This window comes from Hemibagrus wyckioides, linkage group LG06, assembly GCF_019097595.1.
Source record: "Hemibagrus wyckioides isolate EC202008001 linkage group LG06, SWU_Hwy_1.0, whole genome shotgun sequence".
In the NCBI taxonomy this organism is placed as follows: Eukaryota; Metazoa; Chordata; class Actinopteri; order Siluriformes; family Bagridae; genus Hemibagrus; species Hemibagrus wyckioides.
Genome location: NC_080715.1, coordinates 20,889,761 through 20,912,207, shown reverse-complemented (window position 1 = coordinate 20,912,207; position 22,447 = coordinate 20,889,761). Strand labels below are relative to the sequence as shown.

The 22,447-nt window shown below is 36.9% G+C and overlaps 1 protein-coding gene across 2 annotated transcripts in view; it reads right to left on the bottom strand.

Moving 5' to 3' along the window:
- adcy5 (adenylate cyclase 5) overlaps positions 1 to 22,447 on the bottom strand; it is a 71,025-nt gene that overhangs the window by 29,893 nt on the left and 18,685 nt on the right. For both annotated transcript variants that reach the window (XM_058392706.1, XM_058392707.1), the window contains exon 2: positions 280 to 429. In XM_058392706.1, the coding sequence (XP_058248689.1) occupies positions 280 to 429 (150 nt within the window). The remainder of the gene's footprint in view (positions 1 to 279; positions 430 to 22,447) is intronic.

Sequence of the window (22,447 nt, the reverse complement as noted above, 5' to 3'; positions counted from 1 at the left end):
ATTGTGTGCCTTTATATAAATCATTAATGCGATATCAAAACTGCTCTCTCATCTACACTGGCTTTTGTCACATTATATCTAGAAAAAGAGCATCATTGCTTATTTTAAGAAAGTGTCGTTAAGGTCACACTAATTCCTTTCACACTCCTAAATCTTTACACCAAATGCATTAAAACATGAACACTTGATGACTGATGAGATATTGCTAATAGGAATGCATGCTGTGAAGCACATTTCTGTTGTTTCAGCTGTGTTACCTGCAGCCAGCTTCTTCCTCACCTGCTGTTGGTTTTCTCTCTGGGAGTGCAGACGGGCCTGAATGCATTCTCTTGTCTCCTGGAAGGCCTGCCTCTGTGAGCCTTCTGCTGGGTAGTGTGTACACACACCTACTATATTGGTGCAGGAGAAGATCAGCACGTTGGCCACAAGCTGTGAAACAAATGCAGACAGTGTAAGACCCAGAAAAACAAATGTTATGGAACACAGATTAGATTCATCTGCAGCTTTCTTAAAGGGCCTTTTAAGTAATGTAATGCACTAGGAGGATAGAAAAGCAAAGCCTACATCCAACATGAATTTTAATAGATCTAATCCCTTAATGTCCAGGCTTATTATTCAGTTATACATGGCAAAGCATATTATTCAGTAACTGCTGTGAATTATTCAGTAGCTACAATAAGACTGATAAGAAAAAACGTGTGTAGTTATTAAGCGAGGACTTTACATCTGGGCTCTCTGACAGGTCCTAAGAGTTTACAAGATAAAACGGATCACAGGTTGGTCTCATCTCGTTTTAAGTCGGACGTGTGCATAGTCCACATATTCTGTTACAAAGAGGTCTGTAATACTCATTTTAGTAGTGAGATCAGTACACAGTAGCGTCTGTTCAGTGTCTGCAAGTTTTAGTTTATTTTAGCTCAAGTTACTCAAGTCTCTTGCTCTCTCTCTCGCTCTCTCTGCCTCCATATTCTTCCTCTTTTTGTCTCTCTGGATCTTCACTTGCTGCAGTGTAGTAGAGCAGACTTCCATAACATCTCACTTTGAGCTATAATGCTAAAATTAATACCTGGTCATTGTAAGAATAACAGCAAGACCTTTCTGCCTAATATGATTAAAAACATACATTTTAAATACTGAAGAATGAGTGTGTTTATGTTATAGATCCATTACAACAAGCCTTGAGCTAAAATATACAAAACCAGCTCTGTGGGAAGAGCTATAGACTGTAGTTACAGTTCATTTGTGTGTAAACAAAGCATATGGAATATCTGATACTCTGTGCCCTAAAGGAAGAAAGAACCAAATACTGCACTGCACTGTCTCCTTTCACTACACCTAAAACATAAATTAACCCTGACATTGTCTCCAAGGCCTCAGAGTCTTGCTGCTTAAGTGCAAACAGAAACAGAAGAAACATTATTGAAGTGTAATGTAGTATGGAAAGAGAGCATATGTGAAGAGTAAAAGGATTTTCACCAATTTAAAACTCGGACACAATTCAGGATCTAATTCTCTCAACACACCCTATACATCTTCCATATTTTTAATAGTGATGACATCACCAGTGTGTAGCTCATAAGTATTAATAATGATTGAAATGTATCTCGTTGGTACATGTAATCTCATTGGTTAATGTATGCAGCAAGACAAAGCAAATTCTGCAGACTAAAAAAAGAAACTCTGATTACATATTTTAATAATAATAATACTAATAATATTACTACTACTACTACTACTACTACTACTAATAATAATAATTGTTTTATTTAAATTTGAGTTTTCCAAGTTTGTATGCCCAGACACCTTTTGTTCCCCAAGATTCTTCTTTTTTTCCCCCCCAAGATAAAATTCACTACATTTTTATAAAGCTATTTAATCCTGTAAATGAATCTCTAATGGTTTTCTCCAGAGCAGTCCAGCAAAATTGTACTGGCTGAAAATCCATTTCATTTAGGCCAAATTAACTTCCAATTGGGCATTTGATATCTTGATGCAAACTGGATTACCCCACTCTCTAGTGTGTTATATTCATCTAGACTTGCTGACTTACAGGCCTGTAGTATGAACTGTAAACAGAAATGTCTAAATGAATGAAAACGTGCACACACACATGCGCACACACAAAGCACAGCAATGCATACATACTACCAAGAAACATTACTGTCCTATTTATAGCCCCACTTCCTTAGCAGCCCTTATTAGGAAACAGAATGCCTTTGTCCAGGAGCAGCCCAATAAAAACATTATTATTCAGCAAGGGCAAACTGAAATACAGAAAAGGTACATAGGTTTCGCTATCCCAACTATTATCCAGAGAATGAGGTTTCTTACTGAATTGATGAACAAAATTAGCTACCTTCTTAGAGTCAATTCAGAAAAATCCTGTTGTGTTTGATCACCACTACAACCATTATATCTCTAATTACTGTAGTGGAGAAAGAAATGCCATCAGTGGTTCTGCTGGACAGAATTGCTTACTGTCAGTAAATGGGAGTAACTACACCTAATCTTAGCTGACAAATCAAAATCTTACAGTAGATTTATTTTATATTCCAGCTATTTGTGTCTATAACCAGCACCGCCATAATGGGACATTACTCTCACAGGCTGGGACTGAGCACTGCAGATCCAGTGACATGCAGAATAGGTCCATTTCATCAAGATATTTTGGTCAGCAGGTAGGTTTTGTCTGACGTCTGAACTTGATATGCATGTCTGTCAGTAATATTTATCCCAGATATTTGTAACTGTAAAATAATTCTGTTTTTAAATGGACAGATCGTGTTTGCTTCACCATTCTGCCTCATAATAGCTGGAAAATGTAAGAGTACTAGTACCTGTGCATGAATGATAATATGCTATATAATATTTATATTTCTTTATATGTTCAACATCATGGGCCATCTAAATACAATATCAAATAGTATAGTTTCAAGAACAAATCTGGCTCTTTAGATCATGTTTCATAAGAACAATAAGATTCATTAATATAAGTATTTTCCAATAATCAATACTCTAAGACAGGGGCCATCAATTAGATCTGACATGAGGGCAAACGTTCTCTGGTCAACATCTCAGTCAAATAATAATGTATTTAAATCAGGTACCGATATTTGGTGGGGAGTTTTGACATTATATTGATTGAAATTTTATATGTATTGCAATAAATGTTGCACATGCCATTTAAAATTCAGCCATGGAACAAAGTGGCAGAAAAACTCGGTATACAAAGAGTAAATGTACATCTCTTTTTGTGTGTGTAGTATAATATCTAAAACATCAACACAGCAATGCTCATCAGAAAATGTCACATGAGCATTTCATATAAAACTAAAGTGGAAAACTAGCTTTTCTATACCGATTCCTCCTCAATAACATTCCCGATGTTTCTTTTTTCTAAACATGACCTAACAGCTAAGAGTTTCCCACTGTTAACAGGAATGTTTCTGCTAGGCCACTATTTGATGATCCCGGCTCTAGGATAAAGGCCCGCACTCAGACTTCGATACAATATGTGACAGATTTAAACAAGAACAAGTGTGTTTATTGGTCATATTCCCACTGTCTTGTCTGTCACATGATAGTTACACCAGCAGGTAAGGCCTGTGAGCAAAGCAAAAAGAACACACTGTTTAATGGATGCTCCTTAACTGCCTTACAGCAGAGTCCACCTTGGTGCAGTGGAAAGCATGGAGGTCAAGATGAGCCTCAGAATTTACTATCCACATAATGGATTACATTAGCAAAATAACAAAGCTTATTTGCTACTGACAGCCATTTAAAAAAAAGGTGGTGGAATTGTTAGAGGCCTTTTAAAGACTGAATCCCTGGGCCTAGCTGGTCTCAGGTTCCTAGTGTTAGGATTATTAACTTTAACAGTGAGAAAGTGTTTCCAAAGTGACAATTAATCAACCATTTTATGGTGATGGCTAGTGCTATGACGCATTGGGAAGCGTGGTCTACGTGAGCAAAGTGACGTAAAAAAGCCAGTAAATCAGTCTCTAACCTCAATATCCACATGATAGTACCATTAGAGATGACAGTATATCAAGATCCCATGGTACAAAATTCAAGTTCAAAATATGCTTAAAATATATATATATATATATATATATATATATATATATATATATATATATATATATATATATATATATATATAAAATAATCAAACGTAGTTCATTACATTCATTTCTTCTTTTTCCATTTCTTTTAGGTTAGAGCAGCCATAAAATGATTTGATCACATTTCTTTCTTTGTATTATGAGAGTTAAAGTATGGAAATAGAGAAATGTCTCTTTAAGAGAATGTCTTTATGCTACTCACAAATCATAGTCGTTTGATTTGTTGAGTTAATTGTTAACCATCACAAACCGCTGCTCTGACAGTTTGACTCTGGGGCTCGAACCAGGTTTGTGTCAGATTGCCTGGGTGCACAGTGGATAGGCTTGAGATTAGACCTAGGCAGGGCTGGACAGGGACAATAATTCACGGTGGTACTCTGTAACAGTAGTATGCTTCGGGAATATTATTAAGCGTAATATACTAAGAAATGGGATGTTTCAGACAAAAATAATTCAGCAGCTGGGCAAGCAAAGTGATTAAAGAGTAAATAAATAACAAGTAACAAAGCTAGAGCGTTTTAAAGTTTTTGTAATACAAGGTTAAAATGTGTATATTATATCTACTTCTATTATCCTTCATTAGATGTTACTGTTCAGAAATAGACAAATACATAACAGTTTAACACATTTAACTTTATATACATTCTCTTTTCAGTGCATGAGTAAAAAAAACCACACTCACTAATACACTGCATCTGAGAAAAACTTGGCTTTAAGAAATGTAATTATACCCTAGGCATCTTTCTCTATAGGTAAGCACCAGTTGGACTAGTAAACACATCTTGCTATGATGTATTGATGCAAATCAAAAGTGTGAACAAACACAGACAGAGAGAGCAGTCACTCTAACACACTCCCATCAAACAGCATGGCAGGCCGAGTGAGCAGGTTGTGTTTGCAGAAGCTTTGAGCTTCAGTGCTGTCTCCAGCTTTTATGGAGAGAAATATGGGGACAAGCGTGAAGCGTTAAGAATACATTTGACTATTTGACTGATCTATTTTATTTTCTCTGGCTACATTTTTTCTTCCTGTGATTTAGTCTTTGCAATGCAATCTTCCCATGCGCACACGCTTTCTATAAGATGATTATCTGATATATTATAAAGCAGATTGACAAATAGGTGCCCTTATTATAAACAAGATACCAAGATTTAGTCAGTAAGCTTCTCCAACAAGTTTGCAAGTGTGCACTAATAAGTATTAAACCAAAACAAAGTGATTTCTGGAAAAAGACCAGGTCTGACAGCATAATTTCAGGTTTATTAAAGCAGACTTGTATTTTATCAAGCTAGAGAGAATGTTCAAGTTCTTTCATAATCACACCACCCCTGGGCAGACATTTGTGTAACACGCGATGGTGCCGATTGTACTGGGATCCTAAATGTCACGTCCTGAGTCACACCTTTGAAGAGGATCGCTAGCCCCACCCCTGACACAAAGAAGAAAAAGCATTTTCAATTTTTCATCTTCCACTTCAAAAAAATAATCCAAATATAGTTACTATAAAGATCCACCATATGGACCTCTGAGCTTTAGATGCTTTTTGATGTCAGTAGTGGGTTCTTGAATTCAATTTCTTCCCTGGTATTTGAACACAAACAACTACTAATGTACAAGTATCAAGGAACCGTAAGTAAAGTAAAAGTAGATAAGACACAGCACAGCAGATCCCCTCAAATGCCTAGAGCCATAACAATGTTATGAAAATTACATGCAGCATAGCATCCAGCACAAAATAGGAAACAGTATGTGTAAAAGAGAACATGGAAATCCATTTATTTATTTTGGTATAGATAAAGCCATGACTAATGCTGTTAGCTATATTTTGAACAGTGCAATAAAATTATGCAAAGCACCACCACTGGCTTTCTGTGTGACCTCTGCTTTAATGTCCTAGACATTGCAGAAGTAGAGCTCATGTCTGTTCAGATGACCTTCAATAAACCATAACAGCAAGAACCACTAACCTTGGAATGTGCTACTGCAATGTACTTCTACTGGGAACTTACACAATATGAAACTTAAAGCAAAGTCTGTGTGGCAGTTACACATTAATTAAACTATCGATATACTGGAAAATATGTCTAATATAACAAAGGATGAGAATAAATTATATAAATTATATTCGATTTATTAGAGTAAGAATGCACCGATCCGATACTGGCCTGAAACAGCAGATCCGTATTTGACTGGCTTTTCAGATCCACTGAATCATCTTACGCTGTGTGAACATGTGATATTGTCCAACACAACAGATCTTTGTCCAGCTCTCTAGGGAAATCAGAGAGTTATCTGAACAGACAGGAATCTAACAATGACAATATGAATTAAAGGCCAGAGCATGTAAGCAGTATATCGTGCCATCATTTGGAGGTGTGCACTGGAACTGAAATCCTCTAACCTAAATGTTTTCCAGTTGCAGGCACAGATCTAGCAGCCCCATGCTCCTCAGATCAGACTATAAGTTGGAAATGGCTACCATAGTATGCTGGTGCATATTAGAGCTGAAAGTGCCGATTTGCTATAAATTGAGTGTATTTACACCCAATTTTCTACATTACAGCAAATTTTATATACAACCACCAATCTTAAGCACCAAAACTTATTCAACCTAACAATTATAAATGAAACTGTCATTTTTAATACTTACAAACTGACCAGTTAATGACAATTTCAAGTATTCACAAAAGATTTTCCATGGTTAGTGGTTTGCTCACTGCTAACTTTGCATTTTTTGTCTGTAGCCAAGACTAAATATCATTCTCTAAATTAATTTGAATTCAAAGCAAGAAAAATAAAGGCTCTTGCCATTTAGAGAACTGCGTTAACACAGTTTCCTACCACCACCAGACTGCAATGTGTTGAATATACACTGATTCTAAGACAAAAATCATTGGCATCTGTCTATCTGTCTGTGAGCTGCATTTTCCCCACTGGGTCCAGACTTTGGACACCACTAGTATCGTGCAACCTAGTTAAATAGGAAGCCAAGCAGAGGAAGCACTTTAAAGGTGGAAAAAACAAAACCCTTGAACATATGAGCAGAATGTAGCACAGGCCTGCCAGTCTTCAGGTGGCAGGGGTTGTGGAAGTGGAGGAAACTTGGCTCAGTGTTTTGTAAGCAATCCAGCTAAAATAGTATCCTAGCTACTATTCACATGTCCTCTGATCAGCTAGACTACAGGGAGAAGATTGAGCATAATAATTAAAGGAGCACAGCAATTTGGCTAACATAATAGTATATTGAGGAAGACCACTTGACCAAGTTAGCCACATATCTGCTGGTCAAAGCACTGAAGAAAACCACATTCAGCAGAGATATGAAGAAAAAAAAACAATCACTGGGACATGGAATTCCAAAGGGCTCCAAAACGTAGGAAAAACAATCTCTGCAGCCAATAATAGATGACAGGAGATTATTTGAGTCACCAGCTTTGACGACCAGGTTACCTGTAGCTCTGACTGTAGTCACAAGCTGTTATGCACATAGCTCCCAGGTGCACAAGAAGGAAAATGATGATTTCATGTCATATAATGCTATGTTGAAGGGGATATTCATGACAAAATATTAGTAGCAATGATCTAAAGAGGTCACAGTAAACAATAAAAACAACTTCTTTCAATCAAAATTCTTTTAATTAATGCCTTATTAAAAATGTAAATTGCTTCTTTGTCATAGATCAGCCATAATTTCACAGATCAGATAATTACTTTCCCTTACCTGATGCGTAACCCTCTTATACTCAATTTCATTCTGTCCACAACTGTCTGGCTCACTTCTTTCTCTATCTCTACCAGTGTAAATTAAATGCATAGCAGAATCATTGGCCTCTCTGCATGCTTGCAAACACATCTGCAGTGTAACAGGTGAGTGTGTGTATTTCCATGTGTGCTACACATTCCATCAGCGTTCATCCTCATACAGATTTATTCAGCCTCCAACAAATTAACAGTGGATCAGTCCTGACCTTGACCCCTCCACGTCGTAGCTGCCATTTCAGATGGCGACATGGAGAAAATCTCTTGCATGCATGCATCTGTCATCAATGTTCATCCCAGCACAACCGTTGTGCATTCCTAAATGGAGTGCATATTTCATAATAACAATACATACTGTTGCTAGGAGACACTAACCACCATTTCTCCATTAAACTGCAATGTGAGGCGCTAATGAATGCCACCACCTTCAACCACCTTGCTAATAGTTAGTCTATTAAAATCAGTAACCGCATTTCTTATTATAGTAAAGTGGGGGCTGTTTATTATTGTAATAAAAAAAATATTTATTATTTGATGCATCATCATGGCTTCTACATCCAGACTGGTCTGACTTTATTACTGTTATTACTGCAAAAAAAACTATTAAGAATAAATACAAATGCATCATATTTTCAGGATGGATTATACAGAGTTGCCACACTTCAATGAATGCACTGCAATCTTGTTGCAATCCAGTTGCAGCTCATGCTAAACAATAGAGGTAAAAACTGACGCTATTTATATTTGTATCTTTTCAGTGCACCAAATATTATCAATATTCAAATTTACCTTAATGCATGCGAAACATTGTGCATGGAGAATCAAGGCCAGGGGAAGTTTGTTGCTTTGGTTTGAAGCTCTGCAATCTCAGACAACCAGCAGAATCTATTCATCTTTAGTTCCTGCTACATACAGTGATAACATGAGCTAACTTCTAGTAACTTTCAAACAGGCGGAAGAACATTTTGGCAATAAGGAAAAAGTATGCCTAGAATAAGAAGCCTTTATTTTGTCACACTGATCAAACATTGGTCACACTGATCAGGCTTAACATTATGAGCAGTGAGAGGTGAAGTGAATAACATCTCCTCATCATGGCACCTGTTAGTGGGTGGGATATATTAGGCAGCAAGTGAACATTTTGTCCTCAAAGTTGATGTGTTAGAAGCAGGAAAAATGGGCAGGCGTAAGTATTTAAGGGAATTTGACAAGGGCCAGATTGTGATGGCTAGACCACTGGATCAGAGCATTCCAAAACTGCAGCTCTTGTGGGTTGTTCCTAATCTGCATTGGTCAGTATCTATCAAAAGTGATACAAGGAAGGAACCGTGTCAAACTGGCAGCAGGGTCATGGACGGCCACTGATGCACGTGGAGAGTGAAGGCTGGCCCGTGTGGTCCGATCTAACAGATAAGCTACTGTTGCTCAAATTGCTGAAGAAGTTAATGCTGGTTCTGATAGAAAGGTATCAGAAAACACAGTGCATCACATGCCAGCAATGGGCATGTGAGCATCAGAACTGAACCACGGAGCAATGGAAGATGGTGGCCTGGTCTGATGAATCACACTTTCCTTTACATCACGTGGATGGCCGGGTACCACAGCACACCTTCAGGGATCTAGTGGAGTCCATGCCTTTGTGGGGTTGGGAGGACCAACACAATATGAGGCAGGTAGTCAAAGTTATGCCTGATCTGTGTATATGTTACAGCACACTGAAATTCTGAAACTGAAACACATATCCTAGCAAGCTATGAAGTTGGGGGTCAGAGCACAGGGTCAACCATGATACAGAGCCCCAGGAGCAGAGGTTAAGGGTCATGTTCAAGGGCCCAGCAGTGGCAGCTTGGCAGTACTGGGGCTTGAACACCTGATCAGTAACCCAGAGAGCATTAGTACAGTATGTATAAGCTTGAAATCACATGCAAATATGTTTGGCCATGTGAACTATTTAGCAATTAAAACACAAAGAAACAAGCAAAAAAACAAAAACACATTCTACAAATGCCTAAGGTTTAGGATATATAAGACTGTGATGCCAAATCTGACCTGATATTCCAAGCTTTCCAGGATACATTTTTCCTGACTTTTTCCTCTCGACTGGCTCCAGCACTTGCTAGGTGTGACCACACTACAATAGTAATCGTGGTCACAGGACTTAAAAATTAAGATGTTGCAGAATAGCTACAACAAATCAGTCTAACTAGGAAGCGAGAGGCATGTTCACCAGTGATGCATTAAAAAAGAAACTTGTCTCTTTGAGAACAGGAAAACAACAAAAGCAATCGTATCTCCACCCAGGTAGAAACTGTGGAACATTGTAATAAAAACCAAGCTTAAAATGCAAACATCAACAACTCCATATCGAAAATCCGAGACTTTTACCTCCACGAAACAAACCATTAAATGGACTTCAGTGTATTTATTACCTGCAACAGCAAGTGGATAATCCTACTGAATGCGATGACACTGCTTTCATTTCTATGCAAATTTGAATTCATTTCAATTCAATCATCTCTTAAAGCACTGATCAGGACTGCTCAAAAATGTACATTTTGGATCAGCAAGTTTCATTTGTATAGCCAGTTTAGGAAGTGCCAAGCTCGCAAGAAAAATGTGTGAAGTCAGTCTTCCAGTGCCCTGTTATGATGAAGACACTGTTTACACTGCATTGTACCTAAGAGTTTAATCTTTTAGAGGCTGAAAATAGCAAATCATAATATGAAAAAACATGTATATAGATATACAAATTCCATTTTTCACTAGAATCCTGCCTTTAACATTTAACCATTGTGGCCTTCAAATTGGGAACACAAACAGGAATTAAAGCAGATAGTAAACCTAACTAAAATGTGTGAAGGTCCAGTTACATAAAGACCCAGATAAGCAGCAAAAAAAAATGCCTGAATAGTGCTAGTTTTAAATGTTTAAACATGAGTGTTTTGTTCATGGCTGTAAATGAGGCACATGAATTGGAAATGGTTGTTTTGTTTTGTAGTGGCGTTTCATGTTAGCACTTTTGAACAGATAAGAAACATATGTTTTGAATTTTATGTGAAGAAAGAAACCCATACTTTTTGTCTATTTCTCAGACATTTTGTTTTAGTCCTCAGCTGCTTGAAAGCAAGCCATTTAAGTCAGTTTTTTCATTCATACTACTACTATCATTCATTGTATTAAAGAGGGTAAATAATCTTTTTTTTTAATTAAAGAAAGGTCACTTAAAACTTTCTTTTTCATATCATATTAACCTCTAGTGATGCAGCAAATCTCTGGCCTGATGATGAGCTGCCTTCAGCTACATAATTCACATAAATGCATGTGATTGGTTAACATAAGATCTGCTATAGAAGCGGAGCCATTTCATACTTTGAGTTGTCCAACCTTGTTATATTCCATAAGTATATGTTCTCTATTTGGTTTTCAAGTACTCAGATCCATCCACTGAAACACTTTTCACGGTCAGCAACTGGACAGCAGTCCACCTTTAGATGAACCCTGACAACTAATGATGTACTCAGCATTGTGACACTATGCTCATGACAGAGAACATAACTAAACATCACAAAACATCTACCACTTTATAATCACCTATCTACAAGCGCAATTTCAGCAGAAAAGGAAAGAGCATCATTGTCTACTCCAGCACACTGGAAGTGTCCACTGATTGCAAGCTATATATAGGATATAAAAACAACAACAGGAAAAATGCGCAGGGATAACCTGGTAATCCCACCTTTGTTATATTTATTTATCCTTTTTCTACCCTTCTTTATCATACTCAGTAGAAGCCTAAGCGCTGTCTAGAAGTTTGTGTAGCTCTGTAATGATACAGGCTGGAGTGGCACATGGCTGCAGTCCTGTGAGACTCAGCTGGGCTCATGGTTATGTAAGCGCAGGCCAAAGGGCAACACAGCCCACAGATGCACAACTGAGGGCATTGAAGCTCTAGCATACTTTCATACCCCTTTTACTATCCACAGCCTGTTTAGCATTGAACATGAATCAGAAGGGGCTTTTACAGCCATTTTAAATGTAAATGTGAGGACATGGAAATAAGTCACACTTTGTATTTGCTAATAGCTTGATTCATGGGATAACATGTCCGGCCACAGTCTAGCTAGTCCCTAATTAATTCCACTAGATTGATTCAAATAGCCGGAGATCAAAACAGAGTTGAGAGAGGAATGAACACAAGTTCTCCACAAACAAAATGTCTACAGGCTTGTCACAAGAAAGTTTTCTTTGCTAGCCTTCAAGTACTAAGTTTAATAAACAATCAGCTGGCATACCATCACTGGTTTATGCCAGAGGGCCATCAGGGTCAGCAGTCTGTTGTACACAAGAGAACACAGGCTGTATTGGAGGAATGGAAAATGGAGAATGGAGGCAACCATGAAATCCGTTACATTATTAATGCACAGTGGTTAAGCCACTGGAGAGTTGTATAACCAATCCAAAGCATTTTATTGGAAAGTATGGGGAAAAAAGGACAAATTACAAAACAGCATAACCTGCTAAAATCTACTCTAAAGCTTTCAAACAATTTAAAGCCAGTGACCCTTTCACTGTAAACAAAAATATACAGATCCCATCATAACTCCTGCGCTAATTATTTTCCACCCATACAAATGTTGAGATTATTCACCCAGTATTTGCCGTTATATTTTTATTGCATTTACAATTCCTAGGAATTGAATCTTTTTATTCCTGAACATTCCATCCAAGCTTGTTATATTCAAGCTTACAATATTTATTCATTCAATTCAATAATTCAGTTATCTTTATCTCGAATTCAGTGGCTTGGGATCTTAAGATCACTGGGCTGAGGCTGGGAATACTCCTTTGCAGAGCACCATACAAACACTCATTCACTCACACAATCACACCTAGAGGTAATTTAGCATAATCAATCCATCTACTGCAATCTTTTATGGAAGGTGATATGAAATCGAAGCCATACACACAGCCATATGTACAGGAGAACGTAAAAACTCCACAAAGACAGTATCCCAAGTTCAAAATCAAACCATGAACTCTGGAGCTGTGAGGCACAATGTAACCTGCTGCATCACTTTTCCAATATTTATTCCTGTTTCATTTTTGAGGTTTTGATTAGAAAATGCACAAGCACAAATCTGAGAAGCATTTACACCAATTAAAGTTCATGGTAATCAGTCACTTAGGCTTAGTACTAATATAACAGGATAATCTCTATAACAATAATTAACAGTAATTTTCACCATTATCACATCATAAAAATAATAATAAAATCATAGACCACCCCCCCTTTACCCATATCTTATTGATCCCACTTTGAGAAGCACTGCTGTATGAAAATTTCAGAAAGACTAATGTATTCTGTTCAAACCCTCTTCCAGGTTTTTCACTAGAGAGAAGATAATACAATCCCTCCGTCATGAGAAATCCCCAACTCAAACGCCAAAGAGAGTCATAAAGAGAATGAAGGGAGTTGTTTTGTTTTATGGGCTAATAAAATGTAAGGTTCACATTACAGATGGCACAAATCTGATACCTAGGATCAGTATCAGGCCAATATCAGCAAAAACAGAGGATCGGATATTAGAGAACAACATCCGGAATATTAGATCCTATTGAAGAATTTGGACTTGGATGTGTCCCTATGTGCAACACACAAACACAAACACACAGACACACAAAAGAAGGCACTGGGAAGGTTTAACATAAATTAAATTATGTTAAAATGTTAATGTTCAATGATGTTCAATGCCTATAAAATGTACAGTAATACAATGGAAATAATTAAAAATCACACTAGCTAGCATCACCCAGATGAGGATGGATTTCCTTTGGCTTACTCATTTGGGATAAATATATAAATAACAATTATAGACTTCATAATTTTTATTCTGAATTTTTATCTTCCTGTAAAGCTGCTTTGTGACAATGTCCATTGTTAAAAGCACTCCATCAATGAAAAAGAATTGAAAGGTTTACCTATAAAGATTTTGTTTAAAGAAAGTTTTTTTTTTTACTTTACTCAAAATGATTTACTATATTTATTCAAAATATTTACATTTATATTTACAATGCAAGTGATTTTTGTGAAATGCAACAGTTTAAAAAAAAAAAAAAAGAAAAGCTAATGGTCTTTAAAGAAAACAATATTGAATGTGATCCTCAGTAGTCACCCAAGGTTTCAGTATCAGTATTGAGAAAACAAAGGGATATTGTGCCATCTCTAGTTTATATACTTCAGGAGTCTCAGTGGTGTATCATCCAGGGAGGTGTCCTTGGTAATTGTTAAGAATAGTGAATGAGTAATCAATGGATCATACAGCAGTTAAGAAAAACACTGTGACGTAAAGTCATGTTCATTGCTGGTTTATGAGCATCTGATTCATTCCATCTACCCTAGGAATGGTTTTATTTCAATCATTGCTTCAGTGATTCTTTAGAGATTCTATTCACGCATTGCTTTTTGGGGTTGATTTTTGACTACTGTCTCTTTGCACATCACATTTTCATTCCATTTTCTATTATGAGTCCCATAGTGGGAAGCTTTCTGCAAGTGCTTCCTTTTATGCATTCTGGAGAATTGTTAGCTTCTCCTAGAAGCCTGCAGCAATTTAGGGAGGTAAAAAACCTCCAGTCCCCTCTGAAAGTACTGGAAAGGCTTCTTTTTTGTGATGAACGCAAAACAGTTTTATGGACTGATGAGAACAAAATTAAGTTCGAGCAAAATGATGGAAAGGCCAAAATATGTAGAAAGAAAGGATCTGTTCATGATCTAAAACATACGAGCTCATTGGTCAAGCACAGTGAAGGTAGTGTCATGGCTTGACTTGCATGGCTGAATCTGGAACAGACTCAGTAATCTTTATTGATGATGTAACTCATGATAGTAACAGCAGAACGAATTCAGGAGTCTACAGAAACATTCTGTCTTAATTGACGGATTTCAACTTCATCATGCAGCAAGACAATTAGCCAAAACAGACTGCCAACACAACAAAGGACTTTATGTGAGGAACAAAGTGGACTGGCCAAGTGAATCACAAGACCTTAACAAAACTGAAGGTGCATGTTACCTTTGCTTTGTAGGAGACTGAAGGGAGAGAAGCTGTGGTACAAAACTATTGCAAGGTGGGACAGACAACCAAATACTAATTTAGTTATTTACCATAAGATTATCTGTTCTGATACTTTTGCTCACAAAAACATTAGGTAGTGTACTACTAGATGTTCTGAGGGGTTTAAACATCTATACGTGAATATCAGGAATAAAAACTGAAACCTTTGTCTTATATTCATCTTTTGATCTCAAAGACAAACGTCTTCAGTGTACAGCAAAAACCAAAGAATCAGCCTTGTCATTCCAATATTTTCAGAGGGGACTGTATGTGCTTAATGGTTTAAGCTTTAATCATCAGCTGTCAGATAGCCGTGTTATGGTTATGCCACATACAAAGCAGCTAAATATAACCAGTTGCTTTTCACACACCGATTGAATAACATTAGAATGTTAGTGAGATGCAGATTGTGGGATCATGTGCAGACAGCCTGCATTCGAGTGAGAGGAAAATGGGTTAGGGGATCTACTGTCTGGCTTTAAGATGTCACTGGTTTTAGAATACCACTGGGATGTTGTGACGCTCTTAGATAATATAATCAGACAACAGAAGTGTCTCTCTTTACAGAAATCATCTCCCAAGTTTATAATAATAGTCAACAGTGCCAGAACAAATTTCAAATTGACAGATCTCTGGGTCCTGTGGTAGACCAATAGAAATCATAGTGATGCTCTGGTGACACTCTGCATTTAAGAGGTCAGGCTGCTCACTGAAAAGCCAGAGAACAGTCAAAGACAGTGAGCAGAAATGAACCTCATCTGTTTCCTGGAGATCATGCAACACCATAGACACAATGTGTCCCTTGTGAAAACTGATTCCTTGTTATATCCCACTATTACAATCTGTATTTTTTCTGTCAATATCTAAAACATTGTGTCATGTAGCACCCGTTACATGAAAGACAAGGAACTCTGTGAACTCTATCTGTAGTGGCTTGGGGTTTGGGGGTGTAATAAGTTTGTTATTCTCCAAAAGAGCATGCCCAAGTCAAGTGAGATATCTTGCTGGAATGAAGAGTAAATGTTTCTGGTTCACTCACATTCAAAGTTTGAGATTTTAACATGAGAAATATTTTGCATAATTCAGCATAAGGTAAATATTTATTCTCATATTAAATGCGCTTAAAGATAAACACCAAAGCAAGGACTGGGTACCAGAGATTACTAATAATCTAAATAGTATTATCTTTATTATGAAATGTACAGTGAATTTTGAAAATGCTAGAAATGATTTTTATTGGAAAATCTTACAGATCTCATCGAATCTACTTGGAAAAAGGCATAATTTAAATAGGTAAAATGTAGTGCACCACATATTTACATTTACAGCTAATACTAGCACAGTTTGAGTCTTCTATCAATAGGCCTAACTGCTTTAACCTGCTTTTAATAAAACACTGATTTAGTCTCAGTATGATCTGAGAGTGATTAGTTAAATTCCACAAATATGTAGGTTTCATTTAAATGATCATGGTCTGTATCATTTTCTTTGGTCTGTGGCTATAACATGATTAGGCTGTAATAACATAGGAAATTCCTGTTGTTCAAAAACTTAAATGACTGTGTAAATCTTCCAGTAAAATGTCCCTTTAGAAAATGAAGGCATAATATTTCCGGCAACTGATAGCAAACCTCGAATAAAGGACCTAGTAAGCAGCGACACAATTAGAATGAATGCACACTGATACAGCTTTATAGTCAATCATTCAGTCATGTGAATAATTATTCAACACTACACTTATCTGTCTTCTGGAACCACAAGCTGAACCTTATACAAATTCGAGTTGAACAAGCTCATTTCATTATATATACACTGATACTCATGAGAGAAACAACACTCATGAGCTGCCATCTAAAATGACAATTCATTTTCAGTGGGTTAACAGGCATGGTTGTGGCATATTGAAAACATAATAGCAAAGACACTATTTGGGAAAAACTCCATTTTCAAAAATGTTTTCAAAACAAATTCCCATAATTCAGGTTATTGCCATGTTGAGTCCACTTGAATTCATGGATCCATGAAGCAATCGCGATGGCAGAGGAAGCCAGTCTGAAATGCTGTTTTCATGGCAACCGCTGATCTGAAGTCGGAGATAAATAGCAAGCTATTTCTGGACATAAGTGCTTAATGGCTTTTCATAATTCACGTGTTTCATCCTTTAATTCCTAATGGATTACGCTCACAATGGGACAAGCATAAAGACACTGGGTAGTATTGTTTCAGCCCTCCGATTGCCTGTTACTGAGTTCAGGTAAAGCTGCTAATATGGACCAGCACTAATGAGGTACACTACTAATCCTTGGCACAAACATTTCCCCTGTTAACAAATGCCCCGTATAGCAAGTGTTCATTCCACCTACCACACATACGGCTGTCACACTAGTGACACTCCAAGTTTCTAATTCATAACAAGCAGCCCTGGGACCTAGTGACATAACCACTGATGAGGAAATATACTACATACCAATGATTGTAATTATGATATCATTTAACCACCTATGGCAAGTACAAATCACACAAGCTTCTGATATTTATTAATAATAAAGTGCAAATATTATAAAACCAAACTACCCTTCTTTCTTTTTCTCTTCATGTACTAACCTTTCTGCACTACTTTATCTTCTATCACATCGCTATCTCAGTGTCCAGAGAGGAGATGGTTGCCTAGTAGAATAGCTTTCAATCTGAAACAGGAATATGCATGCTTCTCCTGTTTCTCAGCACAGCAGCTGGTAGCCAAAAATGTGAGTATTTGATATCTGGTGTGTTTAAACAAGGAATTATAATGATGACTTTTTGGCCTTTTATAAACATTATTGTGCATTTATTGCACAATATACCCACACTGTATGTATGTTATGTTAACCACCCACGATGTATTTGAAACGGTCCTAAAAATGGGGGGGGGGTCAAAATCTAAATCATCCCCTGGCTACACCTATGTTGGGAATATAATGAGTGTGAATGTTTGGAAGCCCACTGAAGATTAACTTGTACCTCTACAGATTTAAGGAGTACACAGAGGCTAGTAATGTTCACAAAATGGAAAATTTAAACTGAAGGTCCATGTATAAAATGTAATAGTATTCAGATTTATATGTGAAACACTTACAATTTGAACTGAACTTGAGCCGTGGCCCTATTTCCTGCAGACACTCTTGGCTAGTCTCAGGACCCCTGCTTTAAAGAGTGGAAATTTGGCACAGGCAAATCATAAACATATGTTGGTCTTATTAATAAAGCACATTTACAATGCTCGAGTGCCCAGCCTGCTTTACTGCTTTATGTTTGCTGCTCATGCAGACCTCAAATGTAGTAAATGCATTCTAAATCTCACCCCAAATACCGTGTCAATTATTGTTTTTACTTATTAGCCTAATAAAACCTAACAAAATTGAGAAGCACGGGCAGAGGGGCAGCTGGATGTAGCCAACTAAAAGCATGAAACAGGCAGGACCAGTGAGAGCCAGGGAAGGACAGGAAGAACTCCCAGATTGATCTTAAAGAGCTAATGTTTCCATTTCTTCTAGCTTATTGTCACTGTGAACTTGGATTTGGACAATAAGCAGTACACAGTATATGTGTGTGGTAAAACATTCTATTCTTTACTTCATATTCTCGCACTTTTCTTCCCCACTTTGATTACTGAGCTGCTTACATTTAAAAGTAAACTTAAAATCCAACCTCCAGTACCATTGCTTTCTTAAGTTCCATGTCCTAAATGGGTAGCAGGTTCATAACCTCCTAGTGTATGAACAGCCATGCAGTTGATTTGTGTGACAGTTTTAATTGTGACTGAATATGACTAACTATGACTGAATCTCCTCATCCAGCAAAGCAGATTCAGAAACTCTCTCAGCAAAGATTTTGACCTGCTATGTCTCAGCATGACTATTGAGAAACCCATTTCTGAAGAAAGATCTTAGAGCTCTGTTTCTTCCCTGAATCACAACATAATGATAAGCTCTACATACTGCATACTGAGCTGTACTTAATGGCTACTTTACCTGAGGAACAATCTGCAATTTTTAGAACAATTTAGAAGTGTATCTTAACCAACAGTTTTATGACTAAAAGAGGTCACTGGCTCTCATATACATATGCATGAGCAAACACATGCGTGCACACACACACACACACAATTCCCCCACGCAGAGCAAAGCAAGTGTGCAAATCATTTTCAATAAAGAACAGCCAAAATGGAAAAATGCTCAGCTGCTCAAAATATATAATGAATTATATAGACTCCACTAGAGCATGAGTGTTTGCTGATGCTCACACCAAATAAACAAATTGAGAATAATAAACTGTATATCATTTTCCCCTACTTTAAAAGCATCTGATATAGCAGTGTGTATCAATTCACACCAAATGTGTATTACAGAGCCCTAGAGCACGGCCTTATAATGAAAAGGGGACTTTTTATTCACACAGGGAAGTTTTCCCATGAATTGCTACTAACAAACAATTCAGCATGGCTATAGACGGAAGCATTGCTGCCTCACAGCTCCAGGGTTCCCAGTTCGATCCTGAGCTCATGTGACTATCTATGTGGAACTTTGCATGCTCTATCAGTGTCTGTGTTTGTCCTTCCCCGGTTTCCTTCCACCTCCCAAAAACAAGCCAGTGAGAAGGCTAGTTACAATAAACTAAGTATGTGTGTGTGTGTGTGGTGTCCTACTATGGACTGGCATCCCATCCAGGGTGCATCCCCACCTCACACTCATTGTTCCCGGGCTTCACCATGACCCTGTCCACAATAAAGCGAGATAAATAAATAAATGAATGAATATTAGGAAATTCCCATCCACCAACCACAAGAGGCCATACAGCTGATTCCACGTTATACAAGAAAAAGCTGTTTAACTCACCGATGAGTCATCTCTAACATCGGCACTAATCGCCTATTCCTAATCTTTCTCAAGTCAGAGAATGGAAATGGGAACAAAGCAAGGTAATCCTGTTCCTTCATAACAATTAGCATAATGGCACCATGATGGTCTCTGCTCATCATCTCAATAATATTGGCATTACCCATAGTACACCATTTCAACTCTCACTAAACGCTCAACTAAATGCTTTAAACAGTAATGCACCAGTGCACCTCCCACCTACTCCAGAGCTAATTGTGCAGGTGTCAATCAAACCTAAAACAGAACTGTATTTCAGTGGCTCTCATTTGATGTTGGTTTTACAAATACAGAAACGCTCCTGGCGTATCAGCCCTGAATTATTATTAACATAAGGACTGTGAGACAACTGTGCAAGGTATTGCATTTATTTTGTAGAAAAAACCTTTATCCATTAACCTTAACTTAATAATTTAACGCACTGTTATTAAAATCATTATTAATAACAAATATTAAAAATAAATGTATAGATGACAAAAAGACTGGATTTTAGAAGCCTTCAAATGTCTGCTAGTACCCTAAAGACCTTTCAACGACAATGACCTGAAGTATATATCTAGATCAACAAATGAATAGCTTAACCAAAAGAAAATCAAAATTTATTTATGATCCAGCCCAAGCACAGACCTGAACCCAACTGAAAAACTGTGGGGTGACCTGAAGCGGGCTGTGCACAGAAAACGCCATTCAGAATGATCTAGAATGTCTGTACAGGTAAACTTTCACAGGATAATACTGCCATGTCAAGGTGCTTCAAAATCAGAAGTATTAGTTTAGGTGTGTGACACTTACGCAATCAGGTTAAACACTGCTTAAAAACTATATTGTATCTATTTATTTATTTTATTGTACAGCTAAATACTTTTTATTTTCTTATTATCCTATTATTTTATTTTACTTTTAAATTTCATTTTCAACCATTTTTATTTTCGTAGTCGTACAGTCATAAAAAGCATTTCACTGCATATCGTACTGTGCATGATAAAAATCTGAATTTGAGGTCATTTTATTTTTCCTTTTTTCCCATAAAAGGTTTTTTTTTTACTTTAAAATTGTTTTTTTTACTTTATTTTTTATACATTGTAATTTCAAGTTGAGAGTGGAAAAAGCTCTCCGATATGATTTATCCTGATTTAATTTTTTTTACACCACAAAAACCTGCCATTTTAACAGGTGGTAGATTTTTTTATATTCATTGCATATTGTGGGATGTCCCCAGGAATGAAGATGAGAATGTAATTTTTTTCTCTCCAATATAGTAAACTCTCCAATATATGACTATTAAATGTTAAGTTAAAAGGCGTTAGTTAAAAGGAAGCAATTTTAATGCTGTCACATTGTCCATATAACTGATACTGAAGATAATAATAGGACACTGCCGGAAGCTAGTGCTCATTTAGCTTGACTTCACTGCTCAAATAAGCAAAAAAAAAAGTGAGCAGAGATTTGTAGTTGAATCAGATTTGTACAATGTAATATTCATTCAAACATTAACTATGTAACTTCACATGGCCCTGCAGGGTTTAACTGTCTGCCGACACATTGCTCAGTTCCTGTGCTTCTACAAGACAAAGGAATTTGTGCCTTATATGGGAACTGGCAACTTTCACGCATGACTATCCTGCGTTAATGTCAAGCAAAGATGAACTTATTCTCTTCCCGAAAGGATACACCGAAGAAACCGCTGTCAGGAAATGCATTATTCCCATACTATGGGGGATTTCTTTCCTAAATCTTGCTTGTTTTTCCTGTCCTAAGCCACTGTATTTTGTTACATTAATAAATACTTGAATCATTTTAATTAACTTTCCACTCAAAAAAAAATGTAGCTCAGAGATTTTAGCTTGATAAGGCAATAAACTTTTACCTCAGTATGGCTAATTAGAGCTTCTGCTATTGACGGACATGTGAAAATACTTTTTAAGCCAGTCACACATCTCATCTCTTGGAGGCAAAACAGGCCTAACAGAGCACACAGCACATGTTTACGTTCTTCAGGGCACATCCATCTGCTACTAATGGAGATACTAATAATGCTATTCAGACAGCAGGCAGGATGAGGTGTAAATCTAAAAAAAAAATATATATATATATATATATATATATATATATATATATATATATATATATATATATATATATATATATATATATATATATATATATACACACACACACACTACATTTTTACTCAATCTAACCATCACTGCTCACATCTGAGACGGTATCCTGGGGATTTTCTGATTTTATCTCACTTCCCAACTACTTTTTCAATCTGCTGAACAAAAATCTAAGTTGCACACTAGAGTATGATGGCGAAAATAACTTAATGGGATTTAAGAATAGTTGACTAAATTGTAAAATGCAAACATGACACTCCTGAAATATAATCCTGATGTCCAGATATAAGTGGAGAGGAAAAATCCAAGTGGCTTGACCGACCGTTCTTTATCCCAAAACCTCCCAATGGGATCAGAGAGACTGAGATTATGGAGTATTTTTACAACCATTTGAGCTCTGGATATTGCCCCAAGAG